The 22,699-nt window shown below is 23.1% G+C and overlaps 2 protein-coding genes across 2 annotated transcripts; one reads left to right on the top strand and one right to left on the bottom strand.

Moving 5' to 3' along the window:
* The first annotated feature begins 752 nt into the window (after window positions 1-752).
* On the top strand, window positions 753-15,202 carry LOC128962283 (growth/differentiation factor 8-like). The gene is made up of 5 exons (XM_054308652.1): window positions 753-775; window positions 8,448-9,511; window positions 13,917-14,137; window positions 14,218-14,403; window positions 14,819-15,202. The coding sequence occupies exons 1-5, from the start codon at window positions 753-755 to the stop codon at window positions 15,200-15,202; spliced, it is 1,878 nt and encodes a 625-aa protein (XP_054164627.1).
* A 1,815-nt stretch (window positions 15,203-17,017) lies between these two features.
* Window positions 17,018-21,591, bottom strand: LOC128962292 (tryptophan 5-hydroxylase 1-like; the record flags this gene model as incomplete). Its single annotated transcript, XM_054308664.1, has 12 exons — window positions 21,487-21,591; window positions 20,722-20,964; window positions 20,519-20,646; window positions 20,127-20,242; window positions 19,577-19,686; window positions 19,312-19,379; window positions 19,113-19,152; window positions 18,720-18,876; window positions 18,455-18,586; window positions 18,165-18,391; window positions 17,504-17,637; window positions 17,018-17,174 (listed from the first exon to the last, which is right to left on the bottom strand). Coding segments are annotated over exons 1-12 (1,617 nt in total), but the record flags the coding sequence as incomplete, so codon positions are not given.
* Between the last annotated feature and the right edge of the window lie 1,108 nt (window positions 21,592-22,699).

Here is a 22,699-nt window from a genome sequence, read left to right on the forward strand (position 1 = left end):
AAATACTGTATTATTATTATATACCAGTATATACTGTATCTAAATACATGTAATTAAATATTTTAAAAAATCTAATACAAAAAAAATTAATTGACTAAAATTTTTTACATAAATATTGCAATTATTTATTATTATAATATTTTGTTAGTTAATATTTTATAGTTATATGAATTATGATTTAATTTTTTTTTTAAATAAGTTTTTATAATTTTAATTTAATTTTTAAAAACATGCTATTAATTTATATTATTATTATTATTATTAGCGATAATAGTTTAATTACAGTTTAATAATATGACAATAATAACAAATTAATATTTATTTATTTTTTTTTTTTGAATATCATTTTATTAATTATTTTTTTTTGAAAAAATTAAATCGTAACTAATTAATTATAAATTAATATATTAATTATATACTGGTATTAACAAAATTATTTTTTAGCTTTGATCACATAATAATTTTTTAATAAAAAAATTATTATCGATTTCAAACATAAACTAATAAAAAAAACATAACTTTTAATATTTTCAATTGATATTAATCAATACATATATAAATTATACATTAATATTGCAATAAATTTAGCTAAAAAAAAACAGGGATGTAATGATATATGATATATATATATAATAAAATTTATATACATTTTATATAATATTTGATATCAAGAAAATATGTATATAAATTACAATGATAAAAATCAACAACAAAAAAATAATAATATAAAGTTTACTACTAAACAAAAAACTATGGCTAAAAATAAGATCAGAGTGTAATTCAAATGAAAATAAATAAAAACAAAAAAAATGATATTTTTATTGCTTTTTTGTATTATTTAAACAAAAATTTATTTTGTTTTATTTTTTATAGACACACACACACACACACACACACACACACACACACACACACACTGTTAAAAATGTTTAAAGAGTTTACATATACTATATATATATATATATTTTACTACCTATTCATAATTTATTTGGATCGTAAAGTGTTGTTTCAAAAAAAAATAACTATTGATTTATATGCAAACAAAACATCAAAAAAAGTCATAATTTTATTTTTAGTTTCTACTGAAAAAAATGTATATAATTTTTTTCTTTTTAAATTTTTTGTTGTTGAACACCCATTGTTTTTAGGAAAACACCAATTATATAGATATACCGATAATAGTAATAATAATAATAATAATAATTCTTATTATTATTTTATTCATAGAATTTTGTGTGTGTATGTGTATGTGTATGTGTATGTGTATGTGTATGTGTATGTGTATGTGTATGTGTATGTGTATGTGTATGTGTATGTGTATGTGTATGTGTATGTGTATGTGTATGTGTATGTGTATGTGTATGTGTATGTGTATGTGTATGTGTATGTGTATGTGTATGTGTATGTGTATGTGTATGTGTATGTGTATGTGTATGTGTATGTGTATGTGTATGTGTATGTGTATGTGTATGTGTATGTGTATGTGTATGTGTATGTGTATGTGTATGTGTATGTGTATGTGTATGTGTATGTGTATGTGTATGTGTATGTGTATGTGTATGTGTATGTGTATGTGTATGTGTATGTGTATGTGTATGTGTATGTGTATGTGTATGTGTATGTGTATGTGTATGTGTTTGTGTTTGTGTTTGTGTTTGTGTTTGTGTATGTGTATGTGTATGTGTGTGTATGTATGTATGTGTGTGTGTGTGTGTGTGTGTGTGTGTGTGTGTATGTGTATGTGTGTGTGTATGTGTGTGTATATATATATATGTATGTGTGTGTGTATGTGTGTGTATGTGTGTGTATGTGTGTGTTAATGTGTGTGTATATGTGTATGTTTATGTGTTAATGTGTGTGTATGTATGTATATGCGTGTGTGTATGTATGTGTGTGTGTGTGTAAAACAATTTGCAGTATTTTATCTCAATTATTTCAATAATTGAGAAACTATTTTTTCTAAGAATTTTTATTGTAAAAAAATAGGATATGTTCTAACAAACAATAATTAATACAAAAGTATTTTTTTCAAATAATATATAAATATATTTTTTAGTATATATATATATAGTAATAATATTATATTTTATATCTTTTTTAAAATTTAATTAAAATAATGATCTTGGTAAAGGTCAATATCACCAGCAAATAGTTGGTCAAAAAAAAATTATAATTATAAAAACGTTTTATTTTCAATATATATATATATATGTATATATTTTTTTGGTCAGAATAAATTACATATAAGTAGAAAAAAAGTATTAAATTTTTTTTTAATTTCAAACATTTATTTTTTATTATCACTTATTTTCTTTTCTTTTATTTTTTTAGTGTCATTTAAAAGTATTAATTTATTATTTTTGTTAAAATAAAATATACATACATTATATAAATACTGAGGTATTAATAAATTTATATCATTTATTCAGTTCATTGCTATCGTATTTAATATATATATATAATAAAAATAAATTAACAAAAATAACAAAAAAAAAATAAATTAATATATACTTTACTTTTGGATACAATATACTCATATACTTTAGCAACAAAAAAAATAAAAACAACAAAAAAAATTAAAAATAGTTTAGTATCTCATAACTGGTTAATTCCCAAAATTTTTAAATACTTTAATAATATAAATTATAATATACTGTATAAATATTAATATAATTTATATATATATAAATATATAGGGATTGAAAAAAAGAGTCACTCATTAATTTAAATGTGTGTGTGTTTGGCATTAAATTACATATAAATATATTTTTTAAAAAAAAACTTTATTATATAAAATGTTAAATACATTACCAATCAGTTTCACGTATTTGACATATTTTATGATAATTTTTTTTATTTGTTGCTAAATCTTTTATTTTATTTTTGTTGTGTTTTTTTATGTGTAATTTTATAATATTAAATTTTTTTAAAACACGTAAATCATTTAGGAAAAAAAATTAATTAAATAAAACAACAACAACAAAAAATGCAATAAACTATTTGATATTTAAAAAATATTTCCATCAATTATTTTTCTAGATTTATACATGCTAATTTTTTAGCTATTATTATTTTTATTATTTTAAATTAGCAGCTAGCAAACTTATAACTAGTTTATAACAAATAATAATAATTTTTGTTGTTGCTATAATATTATTTATTATTATTGATTTTTTTAAATTGTACTATGCACCTTGGTAAATTAGCTTGGATATATAAATTTATTTAAAAATTTGGCACAGTTTAGAGTTTTTACTTCAAAATAATTCAAAAAAAATAAATAATTAATTTTTATTTAAAAAAAACTATTATACAATTAGTTAACACAATATAATTTAATACAGTACATAGTTTAACTGACACACACACACACACACACACACATATATATATATATATATATATACATACACACATATATACACACACACACATACATACATACACACACATACACACACATACACACACATACACACACATACACACACATACACACACATACACACACATACACACACATACACACACATACACACACATACACACACATACACACACATACACACACATACACACACATACACACACATACACACACATACACACACATACACACACATACACACACACACACACACACACATACATGTAATTGCATTTTTTGATTTTGAACATACAATAAATAATCATCAATATAATAATAAAAAAAAGTACCGTATATTAGATAAGTTCAATGAAAATGTCAAATATTGTACAGTATGTTCAATATGTTGTCTAATAAGTCATATTTTTTTCGACACATATTTCGACCCTCGGTTTTGGTTTAATACTCTCTCTCTCTCTCTCTCTCTCTCACTCACTCACTTACTCACTCACTCACTCACTCACTCTCTAACTCACTAATACTATTGAGTCCTTGAGATAACAAAAAAAAAACTCATTGCAGACTCAATTGAATAACCCATAAATATATATATATAATATGATATATACCCATATAGATAGATTAGTTAAAGTAAAAAAAATTATTAGAAAACCTTGATAATTTATAAAAAAAAATTTAATTTATCGATATATTTTATGCAACTTAATACCCATCATTTATTTAATTTTTAAATATATTATATTATTATTAGTATTATAATCTAGTGGTTATAATAATTTTTTTTTTAAAAATCTAATACATGTATAATATTATTGGCAAACGTTATTTTTATTGACCATTTAATTAGTTTAATTTGAATTATTTATTTATTTTTTGTTAATAAATTATTATGATTATCATAATATATCCATATATCATATATGCATAATTAAAAATTAAAATAATATATATTCACATATATTGTAATTTAATTTATTTTATAATTATAAATAATAATAATAATAATAATAATAATACAGTAATTTTTAGTTAGTTGCCAAAAATAATTTTTTCCCCACTATATGTATAAATTTTTTATTTAAAGATATTTAAAAATAAATAAATAAACATTTTACCTAATAATAAGTTGATAATATTAATATTAAAATTTATTTACATTTAAATATTATATTAATCATCATCATCATCATTTAATATACAATATAATATCATTAATAAATAATAATTTATTTATAATTTATATATAATTATTATTTTATAAAAATAAACTAAACTAGTAATTGGTTTTTACAAATTGAGAAATTAAAAAATATTTATTATCATTGAAAAAAATGTTTGAAAAAATTTCAAAACATTTTTTTTTTTAAAACAGACAAATTGATAAAAGTTTATATCAATAATTACACACAAAAAAAAGTTATATATATATTACTATATATATACTAAAAATTCAATTGCAGGGTATATATATATATTAATAAAAATCAGTGATTATATACAGTTTATAAATATATATAAATATTTAAATAAATAAATAAATTTTTAATACTAATATAATTTATATTCAAAAAATTATTATTAGACATATATCAATATATACTATATATATACAGTATATATATACTATTAATTTTTCATAAATATTATTTAGCTATTAGTTATCAGAGAGAGAGAGAGAGAGAGAGAGAGAGAGAGAGAGAGAGAGAGAGAGAGAGAGAGAGAGAGAGAGAGAGAGAGAGAGAGAGAGAGAGAGAGAGAGAGAGAGAGAGAGAGAGAGAGAGAGAGAGAGAGAGAGAGAGAGAGAGAGAGAGAGAGAGAGAGAGAGAGAGTATAAGTGTTTAATTAAAAATTAATTATAATTATGTCAAAGTTCGACAATAATTATCAATTATATACAATATATACTGTATATAAATATTGTATATAATTGATAATTATATATATATATATATTAGCTCTTATTTTAGTCTCTCTCTCTCTCTCTCTCTCTCTCTCTCTCTCTCTCTCTCTCTCTCTGTCTCTATAATTATTTCATATCAATTTTTATATCATTTACATAAACACATCAAGAAATTTAGTTATAGTATATGTAAATACTATATATATAAATAGATATATTAATATATATATATATACAGTATATTATTGATATAATTATAACTTATTTTTATATATACACAGACACAGTACAGTATCATATAATCAGTATTTACAGGCTATATAATTAATATTTAATAACAACAACAATAATAATAATAATAATAATAATAATAATAATAATAATAATAATAATAATAATAATAATATGAATACAAAGTTTTTATATTTATATATATTTATTTATTAATAGATATATAATAAATATATATATAATTTCAAAATCAAATAACAAATTTTTTCAAAATCTAATAGTGATTAATAAGTCTTCAAAGTAATTAATTAATTAATCAATTAGTTAATTGAATCGTAATTTTGTTTAATTACTTAAAAATAAATAAAAATAATTTTTTTTTAAATTACTTATTTGTGTTGTGAATTGACTGTATAATTATGACAAATATTTTAAATTGTGATTTTGTTTATCAATAAATAATAGGTATGTATTTTATTTATTTATTTATTTATTTATTATTTAGTTAATTAATAATATTTTATTAGTCTCTATAAGTAGTTATTAGAAATAAAATATTTATATTAACTTATAAATAAAATTATATTATTTGTAGTTTAATTTTTAAAAATAAATAAATAGTTAAAAATGATATTTAAAAATCAATTTTATTTTTTTTGTAATTTTAAATATATTATAAACAAAATTACTATATTTTCAAATTATTAAATATACTGTTTATTATAAGCTGTGTGTGTTTGTCTATGTTTTTGTTAATAAATTATTTAATAATTATCTAATTTTAATGAATTTACATATAATAATAATAATAATAATTTATATATAAAATATTATATATATACAGTATTTAGTTAATGTAAATGTCAATAAAAAGTTTAGTACAGTATATATATACTATCATATATATAATATATAAATATTTTTATTATTTACATAAAAAATTATGTCATAATATTTGTAGTATTGTGTGTCTCTATCTACTTATAAAGTCTACAGTATATACTCTATATATATATAATAAATAAAATAATATATATATAATAAAATATATAGTAATTTATATTGACATATATATTATATTTTTATGTATAAATTTTCAACAACAACAAAAAATATCAAACAAACAAAAATATAAATGCAATGAAAATAGCAATAATAAAAAATAAGTAAATATATATTATTAATACTACATTTATTTTATATGTGTCTATCTTTCTGGTCAATCATTAAGTTAATGATTATAATAATAATAATACAGTAATTATTATTATTATTATTATTATATAATTATAAAATTTAGTGTATAATTGGTATTTTAGAGAGCACTTGGAGTTAGTTAGTTAGTTGGGGCGGGAGTTATATATCTATATATATAATATATATATACTGTATATATATATACAGCTGAATATGTTATAATAAATAAAGCATTTTTCAAAAAACAAAAAAAACAAAATAAAATCTAATAAAATAAAAATAATAAAAACATATCTCTTTATGTAAGTTCTAGTATATGTATAATAATAATAATATTCTTGGCTCTCATATAATATATATATAATATATATATAATATATATATATATTAGTATATAAATACATACTTATATATATATATATATATATATATATATATATTATACATATATATACCAATCTCTCTGCAGTAAAGGCAAAGGCGGGGTCCGATTGGGACGATTGGGATTGGGATTGGGATTGAGTTCGCTTTTTATGAGAGTTTTTTTTTGGTGGTGTGGAGAGACACACAACTTATATGAGAGCTTACTGTGCGAGTGTGTGAGTGAGTGAATGAGTGAGTGAGTGAGTGTGTGTTTTTTTTCTGGGGAGACAAACCAATATATATATATATATACATATATATCATATATATATATATATCAATTATTTATTGATAAAATGCATAACATATATGTGAATGATATATAATATGTGTATTAAATAATAATAATAATAATAATAAAAAGCTTAAGAAGAATAAAAAGAAGAAGAAGATTGTCATCACATCCGAGACATCAGTCATCACTTGTATGCAAATACACACCATCTGTGCGACACAAACAAGAAGAAGAAGAAGAAGAAGAAGAAGAAACAAAGTATTGTCCGGAAATCTGTTTTTTTTTGATAAAAAAAATAATTATCCGTTTTATCCGATAAATTATCCGAAGACCCCATTGTTTTGTTTGTGTTGTTAGACTCGCACACACACACACAGTCTCTCTCTTTCTCTCTCTCTCTCTCTCTCTCTCTCTCTCTCTCTCTCTCTCTCTTTCTCTGGACTCAGAAGTGTCACTCAAAATAAATTAATAAAAAAATTGTGTGTTTTTTTATGACAAAATATTTTGTGTTTTATTTTCAAAGTCATACATTCAATCCCCAACTTTCCTCAAACACAACAACACTACCAAAAAAAATAAAAATTAAGTCATTTTATTCAAAAATTGTGTTTTTTGTGATCATATAATAATAATAATTATTAGTAATAGTAATAGTAGTCTAATAGTGTCCAACAAATCTAATGCCAGCTTTTAAATAATAATAATAAATCATTTTCAAGCTATATATATATATATTTATATATAGTTGTGTGTGTATATGATATATAAAAAATTTATTTAATTATTATTAATAATAATTCAATAACACATCAAATAAATAAATTGTTTATTATATATATATGTGTAAATTTAATAATAATAATAATAGTTTTATTTAAATATATATATATATTAATTTTCGCACACATTTCCCTCACCCCCTACCCACCCACACACCCCTCAACAAAAATGCTCAACAAAAATCATATTAATCATAAACCATTAGCATTATCATCATCATCATCATCAATTGCCATAATTTATATGTTAATAATAGTTAGTTTATTATTATTAACAATAATCATTGATAACAGTATTGCCAGTCATTTAGTCAATACAACAACTATTAGTGAAAACTATCGACAATTGGTTGACCACCAAAACACCAACAATACTAGCCGTCATCAGCATCATAACCAGCATCACCATCAACACCATCATCAACAACAACACTATCATCTAACACAACAACAACAGTTATCATCGATTAATGAGATTATTACCGATGAGGACAACTTGGAAGAGGCGCTCAAAAAGTTTATCCAAGTCTGGGACCGGACTCATGGCTTAACCCATGATAGTAGTGGTTCTGATGGTGATAGTAGCCATCATCATCATCTGCAAACATCATCATCGACCAGTGGATCAGCTGCTTCATTGTCAAACAGCAATCACAACAATAGCCTAAAAGATATTAATACTTTTAATAATAATAATAATACAACTTCTATGTCATACTTATTAAGTGGCTATCAATCAGACGCTGCTTCTCCATCAGCATCATCGTCATCGTCATCATCATCAGCGGCAGACAGTTTACTAACCGCTGATCATCAACAAGACTTTCAGACACTGATTGCCCAGACATTAGCCAAACAATTAACTAATAAGAAGAAGAAGAATAAGAAGAAACAACAGACAACCAAAAACAATGGCAACGACGACGATGTGGTCGTCGATGATGACGATGACGACGACCACGACGACGAAGATGACGATGATCTCGCTTACGATGAACAGTCATTATCGGGTGTCAACTGTACCCGTTGTGTACTACACGAAGAGGCCAAAACCCGACGACTGGAGACCATCAAAGTTAATATCTTAAACAAATTGGGCCTAAAATCGGCACCGAATATAACCGGCAAACCGTTGCCCCGAATACCGCCACTCCATCATCTGCTCGACCGATACAATATGCTTGGCGACGATCCGCGGCTGCTGACCGGTCAGCAGCTGTTTAACGGTTTTAATATCGACGACAACGACCAGACCATCGACAAGGATGGGGACAACGACGGTATCGGCGGCGGCGGTGATGACGACTACGAAGAGTTCTTTGTCAACGCCGAACGGTCCATCAGTTTTGCACAAAAACGTATGTTTTTTATATATAATAAATATTTTATTTTTTTATTGATTTAATTAAAATTTTAGTTTTTTTTATTAGATTTAATTAATTAACTTATTATTATTACTAAAATAATTTTTTTTGTGTATTTAAAATACTGTAATAATTGATTGTATATAAAAAAAATCAATAGAATTATTAATTAATTAATTATATATATATATATTTAAGAATAATTTAAAATTTTTGTTTTATTTAGAAATATTATTTAATTAATTTTTTAATATATATATATATATATATATAATCCAATTTAGTCATTTAATTTTATTATTTAATTATTATTATTTTTTGTTTGTTTTACAACAACAAAAATCATAAAAAAAAATATTTAAACTAATTAATCAAATTTATTGAGAAAAAAAGGATTTTTTTTTTATAAAATACGAGTTGAATATTAAAAAAAAAAATATTACATTGAAATACATTTGTGTATATATTTGTGTAATAAAAGTATAGCACATATTTATATATATAAAAAAAGAGTTGATTATCTAATGATTATAATGTTAATCATGTTTTAATATTATATATATATATATAATATTAATGTTTTTTAATCCTAGAATTTCTAACTTAATATAATATTTGTATATATTTATCATATTGTGATTTATTATTATTATTATTATTACATTATATACTACAATTTTTAAAAATTTTATAATATTTTACTAATTTATATATTTATAAAGATTAGTTTAATTTAAATTTAGTTTTCTATTTATTTGAAAAAAATAGTAATCAAATAATTTTAATTTTATTAAAACATATTTTTATTAAATAATAACTATTGAAATTAATTCAAAAATTAATTTTATTATTTGTTATATAACACACTCACTTACACACACACACACACACACACACACACACACACACACACACACACACATACATACATACACATACATACACACACATAGATACACACACACACATACATACACATACACACACATTTAATATATGTTTGATCAAGGAAATCAATTGCATTAAATTATTAGTATTACAAAAAAAATTACTATAGTAATATGTTAGCTTGTTAATTTATTGCTAATTTTATCATTATATCATCATAAATATACTGTATATATATACAGTATATAAATGACTCAATTCAAGTAGTGTTTCAAAATTATATTAATAATATATATATATATTTTATCTCTTTAAGATATCTCACAATTTATTAACTATTACTCTGATGAAAGAGAGAGAGAGAGAGAGAGAGATTAATATGAGTTAAGTTTTTTTTATGTAGCGGTTTTGTTATACTAATAATTATAAATTATTTAATATTATTTAATTTAGATTTTTGGTTCAGTACTTTTTTACAACAAAAAAAGTAAAATAAAATTATTATTATTTCAATTAGCAATTCATATGTAACGCTATATAATTTATTTTACAGTATATACTGTATATATATATATATATATATATATATATATATAACACAAATAAAATAGGTCTTTGAAATTGAAGCGAAAAAAAATTATTTGGCGAAAACTATTAGCGGATAATCAAAAAACATTAATAATAATAATAATAGCTATTTACCTATACATACACCCTATATATATATAGAGTAGTTTATATGTATACATCCATATAAAATAATAATAATAATAATCATATATATATATATAATAATGGGATTTATAGAAATGTTAGCTAAAATGCGGATACTTTTACTTTGAATGCCAAACAATCGGGGCTTTCCTCCGGCTAAATGTGTGGTGTGTGTGATGTGTGTGTGAAATAGAGAGAGAGAGAGAGAGAGAGAGAGAGAGAGAGAGAGAGAGAGAGAGAGAGAGAGAGAGAGAGAGGCAACTGAGGCACTGGTAGCTAAACTGGTAGCATTTGGTGGCAATAATGGGGATAATGGGATGTTTTTTTGTGTGTGTGTGTTGTTGTTGGAGGAGATGGTACATCGGATGCCATGTGTTATCAATATATATATATATATATATACTGTATATATATATATAACACATAATACAATAATATTACACTAATAATATATGTAATAATTATTTTGTGTGTGTGTGTGTGTGAGAAGTTAAAAAAAATAACATTATATTTTTACTGTATTTTTTTTGTTGTTAAATGAAAAATGAATTATTAGTATTATATATATATATATATATTATCGACAACTACTATACTAAACAAAGCACCCGATTATTATCATCAATACAATCAATAGTAATAGTAATAATAATGATAATAATGATAACTAATAACCTAATAATAATATGGACCCTTATTTCTAGCAAATTTATTATTTTTTTTATTATTATTATTATTTATTATAATTATAATAATTGTTATACATGTATTTTTTAATATATATATATATATATATATATCTACAATGGGTCGCACCGTTTTTTTACAATGGGGCCACTATATTACTACTACTACTATTACTACTACCACCACCACAATAATTGTATAGATATTGTTAGATAGGTATAGGTATAGGTGCCCATGAGAAAAAAACATATTTAAAAAGGCACAATGGTATGTCCATTTTTTTCGGGCAGCCTCCCTATCTCCCCCCTCTATCTCACAATTGTAATGTATATTATGTTATTGCATATTAATATACAGTTAGTTGCCAAGGGGTTTGCACAATAGGGGGTCTATTATATTATTATTATTGTCAACATTGCATATGCAGATTAATACAGTATAATGTATATAAATTTTATGCAAATTTGTTTTTTTTTGTGATATTTATGTTGTATATGTTTTTTTAAAGCAAAAAAAATGTGTGCTAACTAATTACTGGTGTATATTATTATTTAAATAGTCAATTAAAATTATGTAATACAACAAATACAACAAAATAATAATATAATAAATAAATAAAAAAAAGTCAATTGAATACTAATTACTGATATAAATAATAATTTAATTAAAAAAAAAAATATTTATATGTTAAGCTACAGTAATATCATAATATTGTATATAAGTTACTGAAACTACTAATATGTAACTATATATACTGTATATGTATTGGGCTTTAATGTTGAGCTTTATATGATATATATACCTGTTTTTTGTGTGTATACAATATATGTAATATCAATAGTATTTATCTATGAATTGTTAAGCAAGTGTTGGCGTTAGGGAAGTAAGTAGGAGAGAGAGAGAGAGAGAGAGAGAGAGAGAGAGAGAGAGAGAGAGAGAGAGAGAGAGAGAGAGAGAGAGCAAATCTGGGCTCACAATTAAAAATAGGTATATTTTGTACATTTTTTTTATAAATATAGTGCAAACTTCTCATATGTTTTATATGATATTTGAATCTTTTTTAAAAAAAAATATGTAAAACTATTTTGAATTTACATACACTCACACCACACACACACACACACACACACACACACACACACACACACACACACACACACACACACACACACACACACACACACACACACACACACACACACATCAATACATACATATAGATCTCACTGAAGCTCTTTTTTAAGGGTCAAACACTGAGGTGAAGGTCTTTTAAATCTCCCGTTTCTCTCTCTCTCTCTCTCTCTCTCTCTCTCTCTCTTGCAAACCAATTGCATAGCCATTGCACAGCTGGACGGCTATTATTGCCTACACTTAACAATAATAATACAAAAAAAATATATATACAAAAAATCAGTAAATATAATGACACCGACTTTGTGAGCTACCTGTGTGTGTGTGTGTGTGTGTGTGTGTGTGTGTGTGTGTGTGTGTGTGTGAGAGAGAGAGAGAGAGAGAGAGAGAGTTTGAAACTATTTGGTGTTTAACTATCATATGAATTGAAAATAAATTTTGAATAGATTATCGGCAAAAATCTATAACTATTTTTTTATATATATTTTTGTTGAACGCAAAAAATAAGTGATATTTTTCTAACAAAAAAAAACCATATATTATAAGATTATAAGAGTTTGCTATACATTTAAATAATAATAATAATAAAAAACTTACTTTTTTTACACAACAAAAAACATGCAAATAATTTCTCTAAAAGATTTATTGAAATGTGTTACAAAAAAAAATATTATATACTATAAGAATATACTGTATTATTGGTATTAATAAAAAAATAAGTAATTAATTAATTAAATGAATGAATTATATGAGTTATAAATTCAAAAATTATATTTTCATATATATATATATATAGTATATTTATATATACACTATTAATACAATAGAGTTTATACTGTATTAACTTATATAACTAACATACCTAACCTATACAGTCTATCTATAATTATATGCCAATTGATTGCTTAATATACCGTTTTTTTTGTTGTTTATTTTTATATATATATGTTTTATTATCATGTGGGGATCATCACACCAGCTCCGGGTCATCTGAATATACCGCCAGAAGTTAAGTGCCAGTACTTTAGGTTTTCGGCAAACGTACTCAACGCTCACGTATCCAAAGCACATCTATGGGTATTTGTTAGGCCAACCAATCATCAGCTACAGGTCGACCAACAGTTGTCGACCACTGCCTGGATAGTTGTCTATCAGATTGTTAGACAAGAAAACGGAAACGATTCGCCAACACTATTGCATGTATAATAAAAATTAATACATATTATTATTATTATTATTGATATATTGATGACCACAACAACAATATAATATACAAACAGGTTAGGGCCAAAAAAATTGATGTCAACTCGAAAAAAGGTGTATGGGTTCAGATTGAATTGAAAAAGCTGGTCAGCCAATGGTTCAGACATCCCGGCGATAATCTTGGACTGGCTATACATTCCTATGATAAGGACGGCAAAGAGCTGGCGGTTATTGAGGCCAACTCTAATGAGGACAACTCATTGGTATAATTAATAAATATATTTATTTATATACACATATAAAAAATAATAATAATTATTAATAATAAAATTATTATATATATATAAATTATATTACTATGAAATTTGTAGTCAAATTTATATTTTTTCTATTATACATATATATATGTATATATATATATAGTGTAGTGGTATATATAGAATCTATAGAATATATAATCTATTATAGATATATACAATATATATTTAGATATATAAAGTATATATTTAGATATATACAGTATATATATATATATATATATATAGCATTCAAAGTAGCCGATAGGTTTCCCCCCCCCTATAAATAATTATTTTATTGTTGTTTTTATTTTATTAATTAATTAAATTAAATTAAATTAAATTAAATTAAATTAAATTATTTATTTTTTAACAAAAAAAGATGCCATTCATTGAGGTACGGGTCGAGTCTAAGGCGGCTAACCGTCGCCGACGTATGGCTGGCCTGAACTGCGAAGAAAATTCACACGAAGTCCGCTGCTGTCGATACCCGCTGACCGTCGACTTTGAAGAGTTTGGGTGGGATTGGATAATAGCACCGAAACGTTACGAAGCCAACTACTGTAGCGGCGAGTGTCCCTATGTTTTCCTCCAGAAATACCCGCACACCCATCTGGTACAACAGGCCAACCCGTCCGGGTCGGCCGGTCCGTGTTGTTCCCCGAGGAAAATGTCGGCCATATCTATGCTATACTTTGACGATAACTATAATATTATATACGGTATGCTACCGGGTATGGTAGTCGACCGGTGCGGATGTTCGTAAATTATTATTTTAATTATTAATTATTATTAATTAATTTAGCAATTATTTTATTAATTTTTTTACTTATATATTTTTTTAATTAATTATTATTTTTTTTTAATTAATTATTGATAATTTTATTAATTATTATTATTTTTTTTAATCAATTTATTATCATTATTAGTATTTTTATTTTATTTTATTATTTGAATAGTTATAATCAATTTTCTCAATTCAATTATGATTTTTTTTTAAATTTAATTATTATTAGTTTTTTAATAATAATAATTGACACATACTTATTAATAATAGATACTCATTATAATTATTATTATTAGTGATTAGTAGTAATACTACTACTAATTAATTAATTTAAATTAATTAAAACAATTATTGTGTTTATTAAATAAATAAATAAATAAAAACATTTTAACGATATTTTAAATATCAATTTCTATACAACATTTAAATACAATACATTAATCTTATATATAATTATAAAACATATATATATTCAAAACATTTGTAATTTAAATAATATAAAATTTATTTAAAAAAAAAACATTATAATGATAATAATTATTGTAATAATAAAAATAATTATACAACAAATATATAATAATAGTTTTTTGTTGTTGTAAATGTGTTTAAAACAAACATTTTAATAATTAAATTACGTGTTTTTTAAAAAATATATATTAATTTCCAAACTTATCTAAACATATAATAAAATAAAATCTAAACAATTTTAATAGTAATTATAGATATATATATATATAATACTAATAAAAATTATAATTAAATATAGTATTTATATACAGTATATAATTAAATATTTCAGATTTAATGTATATCATTATTTATAAATACTATTAACAATATTATGATTATTATTGATGAATACTACTAGCATTTATAAACTATTTAAACACAATCATTAAGTAATAATAATAATAATAATAATAATTACAAATATTATATTATAAATAACAATATTATCATTATTATTGTCAATTTTTTGAAAAAAATTATACTGTAATCAACTAATTAACAAAAAAATTTCCAAATATTTTATTATAACAAAAAAAACTACTGTATATATTAAACATTGAATAAAATAGTAGATAAATTGTATTGTAGATTTGCTATTTGATTTAATTATTTTAATCATAATTATGTTTAAGTTTTTTTTTAAAAATTATTATTATTATTGAATTAAAATTAAATTTATATTGATTAATATGATTTAATATTAATTATAAATAATTATAAAATTTTTAAGATAAATTATTTTATTTATAAATATTATATAATTATTTACTTTTAACTCTAAATATTATAGAGTAATATATTAATAATATATTAATATATTGTTTTAAAACTGAAAAATTATAAATAGTTTAAAATATAATAATTATTAAAAAAGACATTTATCAATTAAATTACAATATTTTAAAAATTATTTTTGTTTTCAACAAGCACATTAATATACACACACATACACACAATCATAATTTAATATATTTAAACTTAACAAATTGTTTCCATATATATATAATAACAATGTATAGTATAAGTAATAGTAATAATAATTAAAATAATTAGTATTAAAAAAATATATTTTTAAAAATTACATTTAATAAGTAGCTTAATAATGATAATAATAATAATAATAATAATTGAGATTTAAATTATTATTAGTTTTTTAATAAATAAATAATATAATGACTATTTTTGAAATATTACGGTAATTATACATAATATATATATATATATACTGTATATATATATATTACTAATTAATTAATTAATTAATTTTTAGTATTTATTATTAATTTTAATCTTTTGCAATGCATTTGTGACAATACAGAGATCGCCTTTCAGTTCCGATACTAAATTCATAATTTTTTTCGTATTACTTAACAACTCGACTGACTGTGTATACGGATTATATCGGACACCAAACGGCCGTTTAATAGTCGACGCAAATTCACTAATATATCATATATAATAAAAAAATTAATAATACAATCACTTATTTAAATGGACAGTTAGTTAGGTTAGTTACTTATGGGTATTATATAAAAAAATTATTAATAATACAATCACTTATTTAAATGGACAGTTAGTTAGGTTAGTTACTTATGGGTATTATATAAAAAAATTATTAATAATACAATCACTTATTTAAATGGACAGTTAGTTAGGTTAGTTACTTATGGGTATTATATAAAAAAATTATTAATAATACAATCACTTATAATAACTGGACAGTTAGTTAGTTAGTTAGTTATGGGTTAGTATATAAACAAAAATTATTACCGCATTTGTTGTTTAGCCTCATCGAAACTATCCGTATAAAAGTAGACCGTCTGAAATGTGGTTATCATAGGTGTCTGCTGACAGGTAACTACCGGATCAAATGCCATGATATGTGCCGAATCCGATATAGAGTGCTATGGATGGGGAGGAACAGGAGGAGGAGGAACGGTAGGTTCAGTGAAAAAAATATATACAATATATATGAAAACAAAAATTATATAACATTAATAACTTAGGATGATTCGGTACCTAAGTTTCCTCTACCCCACCCCACCCCCTGTTTTAATTTAACCCAAATTTTTTTAGCTATTTTCACTGGTGGGGGGAGGGGGAGAGGAATTCATGGGATTATTAATTTTTAGAAACAAAAAATAATATTTCAATTTAAATAAATTTTATGCAAAATATTCATTTATCTATCTATTGATTGATTGAATTTATTTTATAATTATATTAAAAAAAATATTATTTTTCTAATGATTTAATAGAAATGATGATAAAATATTTTTTCCCCTAAAATATTTCCCTCTGGAATTTTTTGGACGGTTTTATTTTACGGGTAAAAATACCCGCTCACTACCCTTCCCCCCCCCCAATTGGAAAGTTGCCCCCGAACCCTACTCTAACCCTACTAACAATAATACTAATAATATTAAAGCACCTGTAGTTCGGCAGCACTGGACAATAGGCCGGCGCCGTATATTTTCAGTTTGTTATCCTGTTTGCATAGTCCAAACTCGACCGTAAAAAAATAGCAAGTGGCCAGCTTATCCACTTCCTCATCGCTGGCGCCCAGTGAGGCCAGGCCTATCTCCTGGGAAAATTGGGCAAAACTTTGGTCGGCCATCAGTGCACAATGGCCTAGTAGTTCGTGACAACAGTCGGGCTCTGGGATGTTATATAATTTAATTAATTTAATTACAGTGTAGGTGATGGTGTTGGTGACCTAACCGGGCGTATAGAACGGGTCCGACGAGTGTCGCAAATATTGTGTACAATGAAACACCCGAAAGGCTAGTCCGGCCAGAAAGTCGCGCGACGACAGATAGCCGGCCACTGGTCGCAGTTGAAAGCCTGTACGGTCTATGAAAAAATTTTTAGGTGGGGGTGATTGAAACAGGGTAGGTCAATGTAATTTGTTTTTATGTGTGTGTTCAAAAGGGATAGGGATGTGTCGGGTCGGGTCGGTGCTCAGCTGTTACTATATATATTATACTTTTCAAAAAATTTGATATCTCCTCCAGTTGTGGCAAATTATCCTTACGATAGCCGCAGTGTTGGACAAGTAGACCGAAATTGTCGTTAAACTCTTTGCAGGCATACTGGGCATACAATTTGGTCAGTTCGGCATAGATTATGCCCCACGTCTTGATCTAATATTATGAAATAATAATAATAATAATAATAATAATAATAATAATAATAATAATAATAATATCCGAAAACCCGGGACAAAAAAAAATCAAATTAAATTTTATAAAATAATTAATAATATATTTTAATAGTAATAATAAAAATTTTTGTTTTATATGTGATATATATATATATATATATATATATATATATATATATATATATCTATTGATATATTTATATATATATACTGTACCTCTTCGGCTGTATATTGAGCTCTGGGTATACGATCGCCGCTTATAATTAAAAAATTGATTTAAATAATTAATTAATTAATTAAAAATATTTTTTTTGAATACACACAAAATACAGTAAAACTTTGGATATATAGATATATTGTATAAATATTAATATATCAATCAATTAATATATCAAAAAAATAAATAAATACTAACTGTTTATAATTTTTAGCTAAGTTTGAAAAATATTCTCTTCGTTTCCTATAAACAGGATCTTTGAATCCCTAAGAGAGAGAAAAAAGCAATAAATAATTAATTGAAATAATATTTATTTTTTTCTTCAAAAATAAAATAATTATATAAAACTATAAGTAGTAGTAGTGGTAGTAATTGTAGTTCATATTTAGTATATATATATATATATATATATATATCTAAATTTATATGTGTGTCACTAATAATAATAATAATAACTACAAACAGGATGATCGGCGTCCAGCTCCGAGCCATACATAAGCACCCGGTTGGCTGAATAGTCCAAATCGGATATTCTAGTGGGAAACCATGGCATACCATTTTCGCCCATTAGATCTAAGTGAGAGAGAGAGAGAGAGAGAGAGAGAGAGAGAGAGAGAGAGAGAGAAAGAGAGACAGAGAGAGAAAGAGAGAGAGAGAAAGAGAGAGAGAAAGAGAGAGAGAAAGAGAGAGAGAGAAAGAGAGAGAGAGAGAGAGAGAGAAAGAGAGAGAGAAAGAGAGAGAGAAAGAGAGAGAGAAAGAGAGAGAGAAGAGAGAGAGARAAGAGAGAGAGAGAAAGAGAGAGAGAAAGAGAGAGAGAGAAAGAAAGAGAGAAAGAGAGAGAGAAAGAGAGAGAGAAAGAGAGAGAGAGAGAAAGAGAGAGAGAGAGAAAGAGAGAGAGCATAAATTGTATAATTAATTTATAATAACATTTTATTTATTTTGAATATTGTTTATCATTTGTTGGTATTAATAATATATTTATTTTTTAAAATGTTTTGTTGGTTACAACAAACCGATATCAATAGATGGTTGAGTCATAAGAACCGATAGTCCTCTCTGTGGTTTGTCTTTCAGACCTTTCGGTGACGACCTTTCAAACTCTTCAAAAGTACAACCGTCCACTTCATGTCTTAAAATATGTATTTTAAATATTATTATTATTATTAATTAATTAATTAATTAATTAATTAAAACAGTATACACATATAATTTATATATACAGTACTACTATAATAATAAATATCTTTAAATATATAATAATATAAATAATTTAAATATAATAATATAAATAATTTAAATATAGATATAATAAATAATTGTTTGTTTGTTTGGTTTTTTTTCTTAAATAATAATTTATAATTTTATTAATAATTTAATAATAATAATAATAATTACAGTTAAACACCTTAAATGATGTATTAAATCAGTCATCAATTGTTGATCATTGCAATCAATATCGACAAAAATCTCGTACTCGGAATCCCTTCGTTTCGATGGCCGAGACTCGATGTGCTTAACATTTATATCCATTTCCTTTTAAACAACAACACCAACAACAACAACAAAATAGTTGTACTAATAAGACTATTAATAATATATATAAATTACCTGAAAAACTCTCAGTGCTCGTACCAGACCTCCCACTTGATTTTTTAGCGAAAATATTACGGCATTGTTGGCCACTTGTGAGGTCGGCGGCGGTATATCGTTACTACCACTAGCACTGGTAGCACTGGTAGTATTTTTGTCGACAATACCCGCAGCCGCTGCCGACACTTGATTACTACTACTACTACTATTAGTAGTTGTTTCGGCACTTTCATCGATTTCAGTGATTTTACGAATTTTTTTCTTATTTAAAAAAACAATTTTAATAATAATTAGTTTTTAAATTATAATAAAATTATAGAAATTATTATCCATTGATATATACTTTATATACAGAATATATACTTATATATAATATAATACTTATATATACTTGTAGTTCATATAGTATATTACTTTTTAAAAAATTTAATTATTATAATCATTATTTAATTTTAGACCCTATGTATGTGTTAATTTAATATATATATATATATATATATATATATATATATATATATATAATTATAATAAATTATATAAATGATATATAAATTTAACTATATAATATGTCAATATATATATATTATAATTAAACAAATAAAAAAATATAATACGATTAAATTATTATTAATAATAATAATTATGGTAATTATTTTAAAACTTTCATTTATTTATTATATTTTTTGTTGAACAGATCTTACTATTATTTTTTTTAATGTTTGTATAGATATTATAATAAATCTAATATATATATATATATATATATATATACAGTATATATACCTTAATCTCTTCAAAATATTTATCACTGAAATCTGGTAGACTGGCCGCCGATATGGTTGAACAATACTGTCGATTCTGGAAGTGTAGTCGTCTTAAATGAGCCATTACTTGTACAGTACAGTAGTTTTTTTGTTGAAGTAATAATAATAATAATAATATTTTAATTAAATTTGTTTTAAATAGTTAAGAAACAAACAAATTAATTAACTATTTTTTGATAAACAATTGAATAAATAATTTGTTGGGAATATTTATTTTTTTTGTTGAGAAAAATTTAATTATTCAAATACAGTATATATATATATACTGTATATAAATTATTTAAATAGTTATTTTAAAAACTTAATATTATTAAATTTAGTAATAACAATTTATGTGTGTGTATAAAAAAAATTATTATTTATTATAAATTGAAAATTATATTTTTTTCAAGTTTATCCGTTTCTCTCTTATACTGTAAAAACTTAGATATATATTTTTTTAATAGTCTAACCTATACCTGACCTGCCATTGGATGCGACAAACAGACAGTGGTTTATATATACAGTATATACTGTTGTAGTGTTTGTCAATTGATCCACAAAAAAAAGTCGACACTTTTACTGATAATTATAATATATATTTTTTTCTTGTTGTTTGGTTAGTTGGTTAGCAATGCGCGCAACCTTTTTATTGTTCAGCCATTTAATAGAAAATATTCAATATATATATATATATATATATATATATAACTTATATTATTATTATTATAATTATAATATTCAGTATATTTAAATATATTCAACTATATATATATATATTATAGATTTACTTATTTTTTTATCCCATTTTTACAATTATAATAATAACATTATTATTATTCTGGTATTTATAGTTTCATAAATTAAAATTATTTAAAGACTATTAATAATTTAATTTAATCAATAAGATTTTTTTTCAAATAAATAAATAAATATATATTAATCTATATTTCAATTTCAATATATATATATATACAGGTATATTACTTTTAAAAAAATTAATTATTATAATCATTATTTAATTTTAAACACTATGTATGTGTTAATTTTTAAAAAATATATAATTATAATAAATTATATATAAATTTATCTATAGTATGTTAAATATATGTTATAATTAAACAACTAAAAATATAATAATATTAAATTAATAATAATAATAATTATGGTAATTATTTTTAAACTTTCATTTA

The sequence above is a fragment of the Oppia nitens genome, unplaced genomic scaffold, assembly GCF_028296485.1.
Source record: "Oppia nitens isolate AA-2021 unplaced genomic scaffold, nextdenovo-longstitch-racon4-pilon3 scaffold14_pilon_pilon_pilon, whole genome shotgun sequence".
NCBI lineage: Eukaryota > Metazoa > Arthropoda > Arachnida > Sarcoptiformes > Oppiidae > Oppia > Oppia nitens.

Coding starts and splice junctions, on each gene's coding strand:
- LOC128962283 (XM_054308652.1), top strand. CDS start 753: ATGGCTAAAAATAAGATCAGAGT. Junction 9,512..13,916: donor CATCAGTTTTGCACAAAAAC/GTATGTTTTTTA, acceptor TCATCACACCAG/CTCCGGGTCATCTGAATATA. Junction 14,138..14,217: donor ATTCGCCAACACTATTGCAT/GTATAATAAAAA, acceptor ATATACAAACAG/GTTAGGGCCAAAAAAATTGA.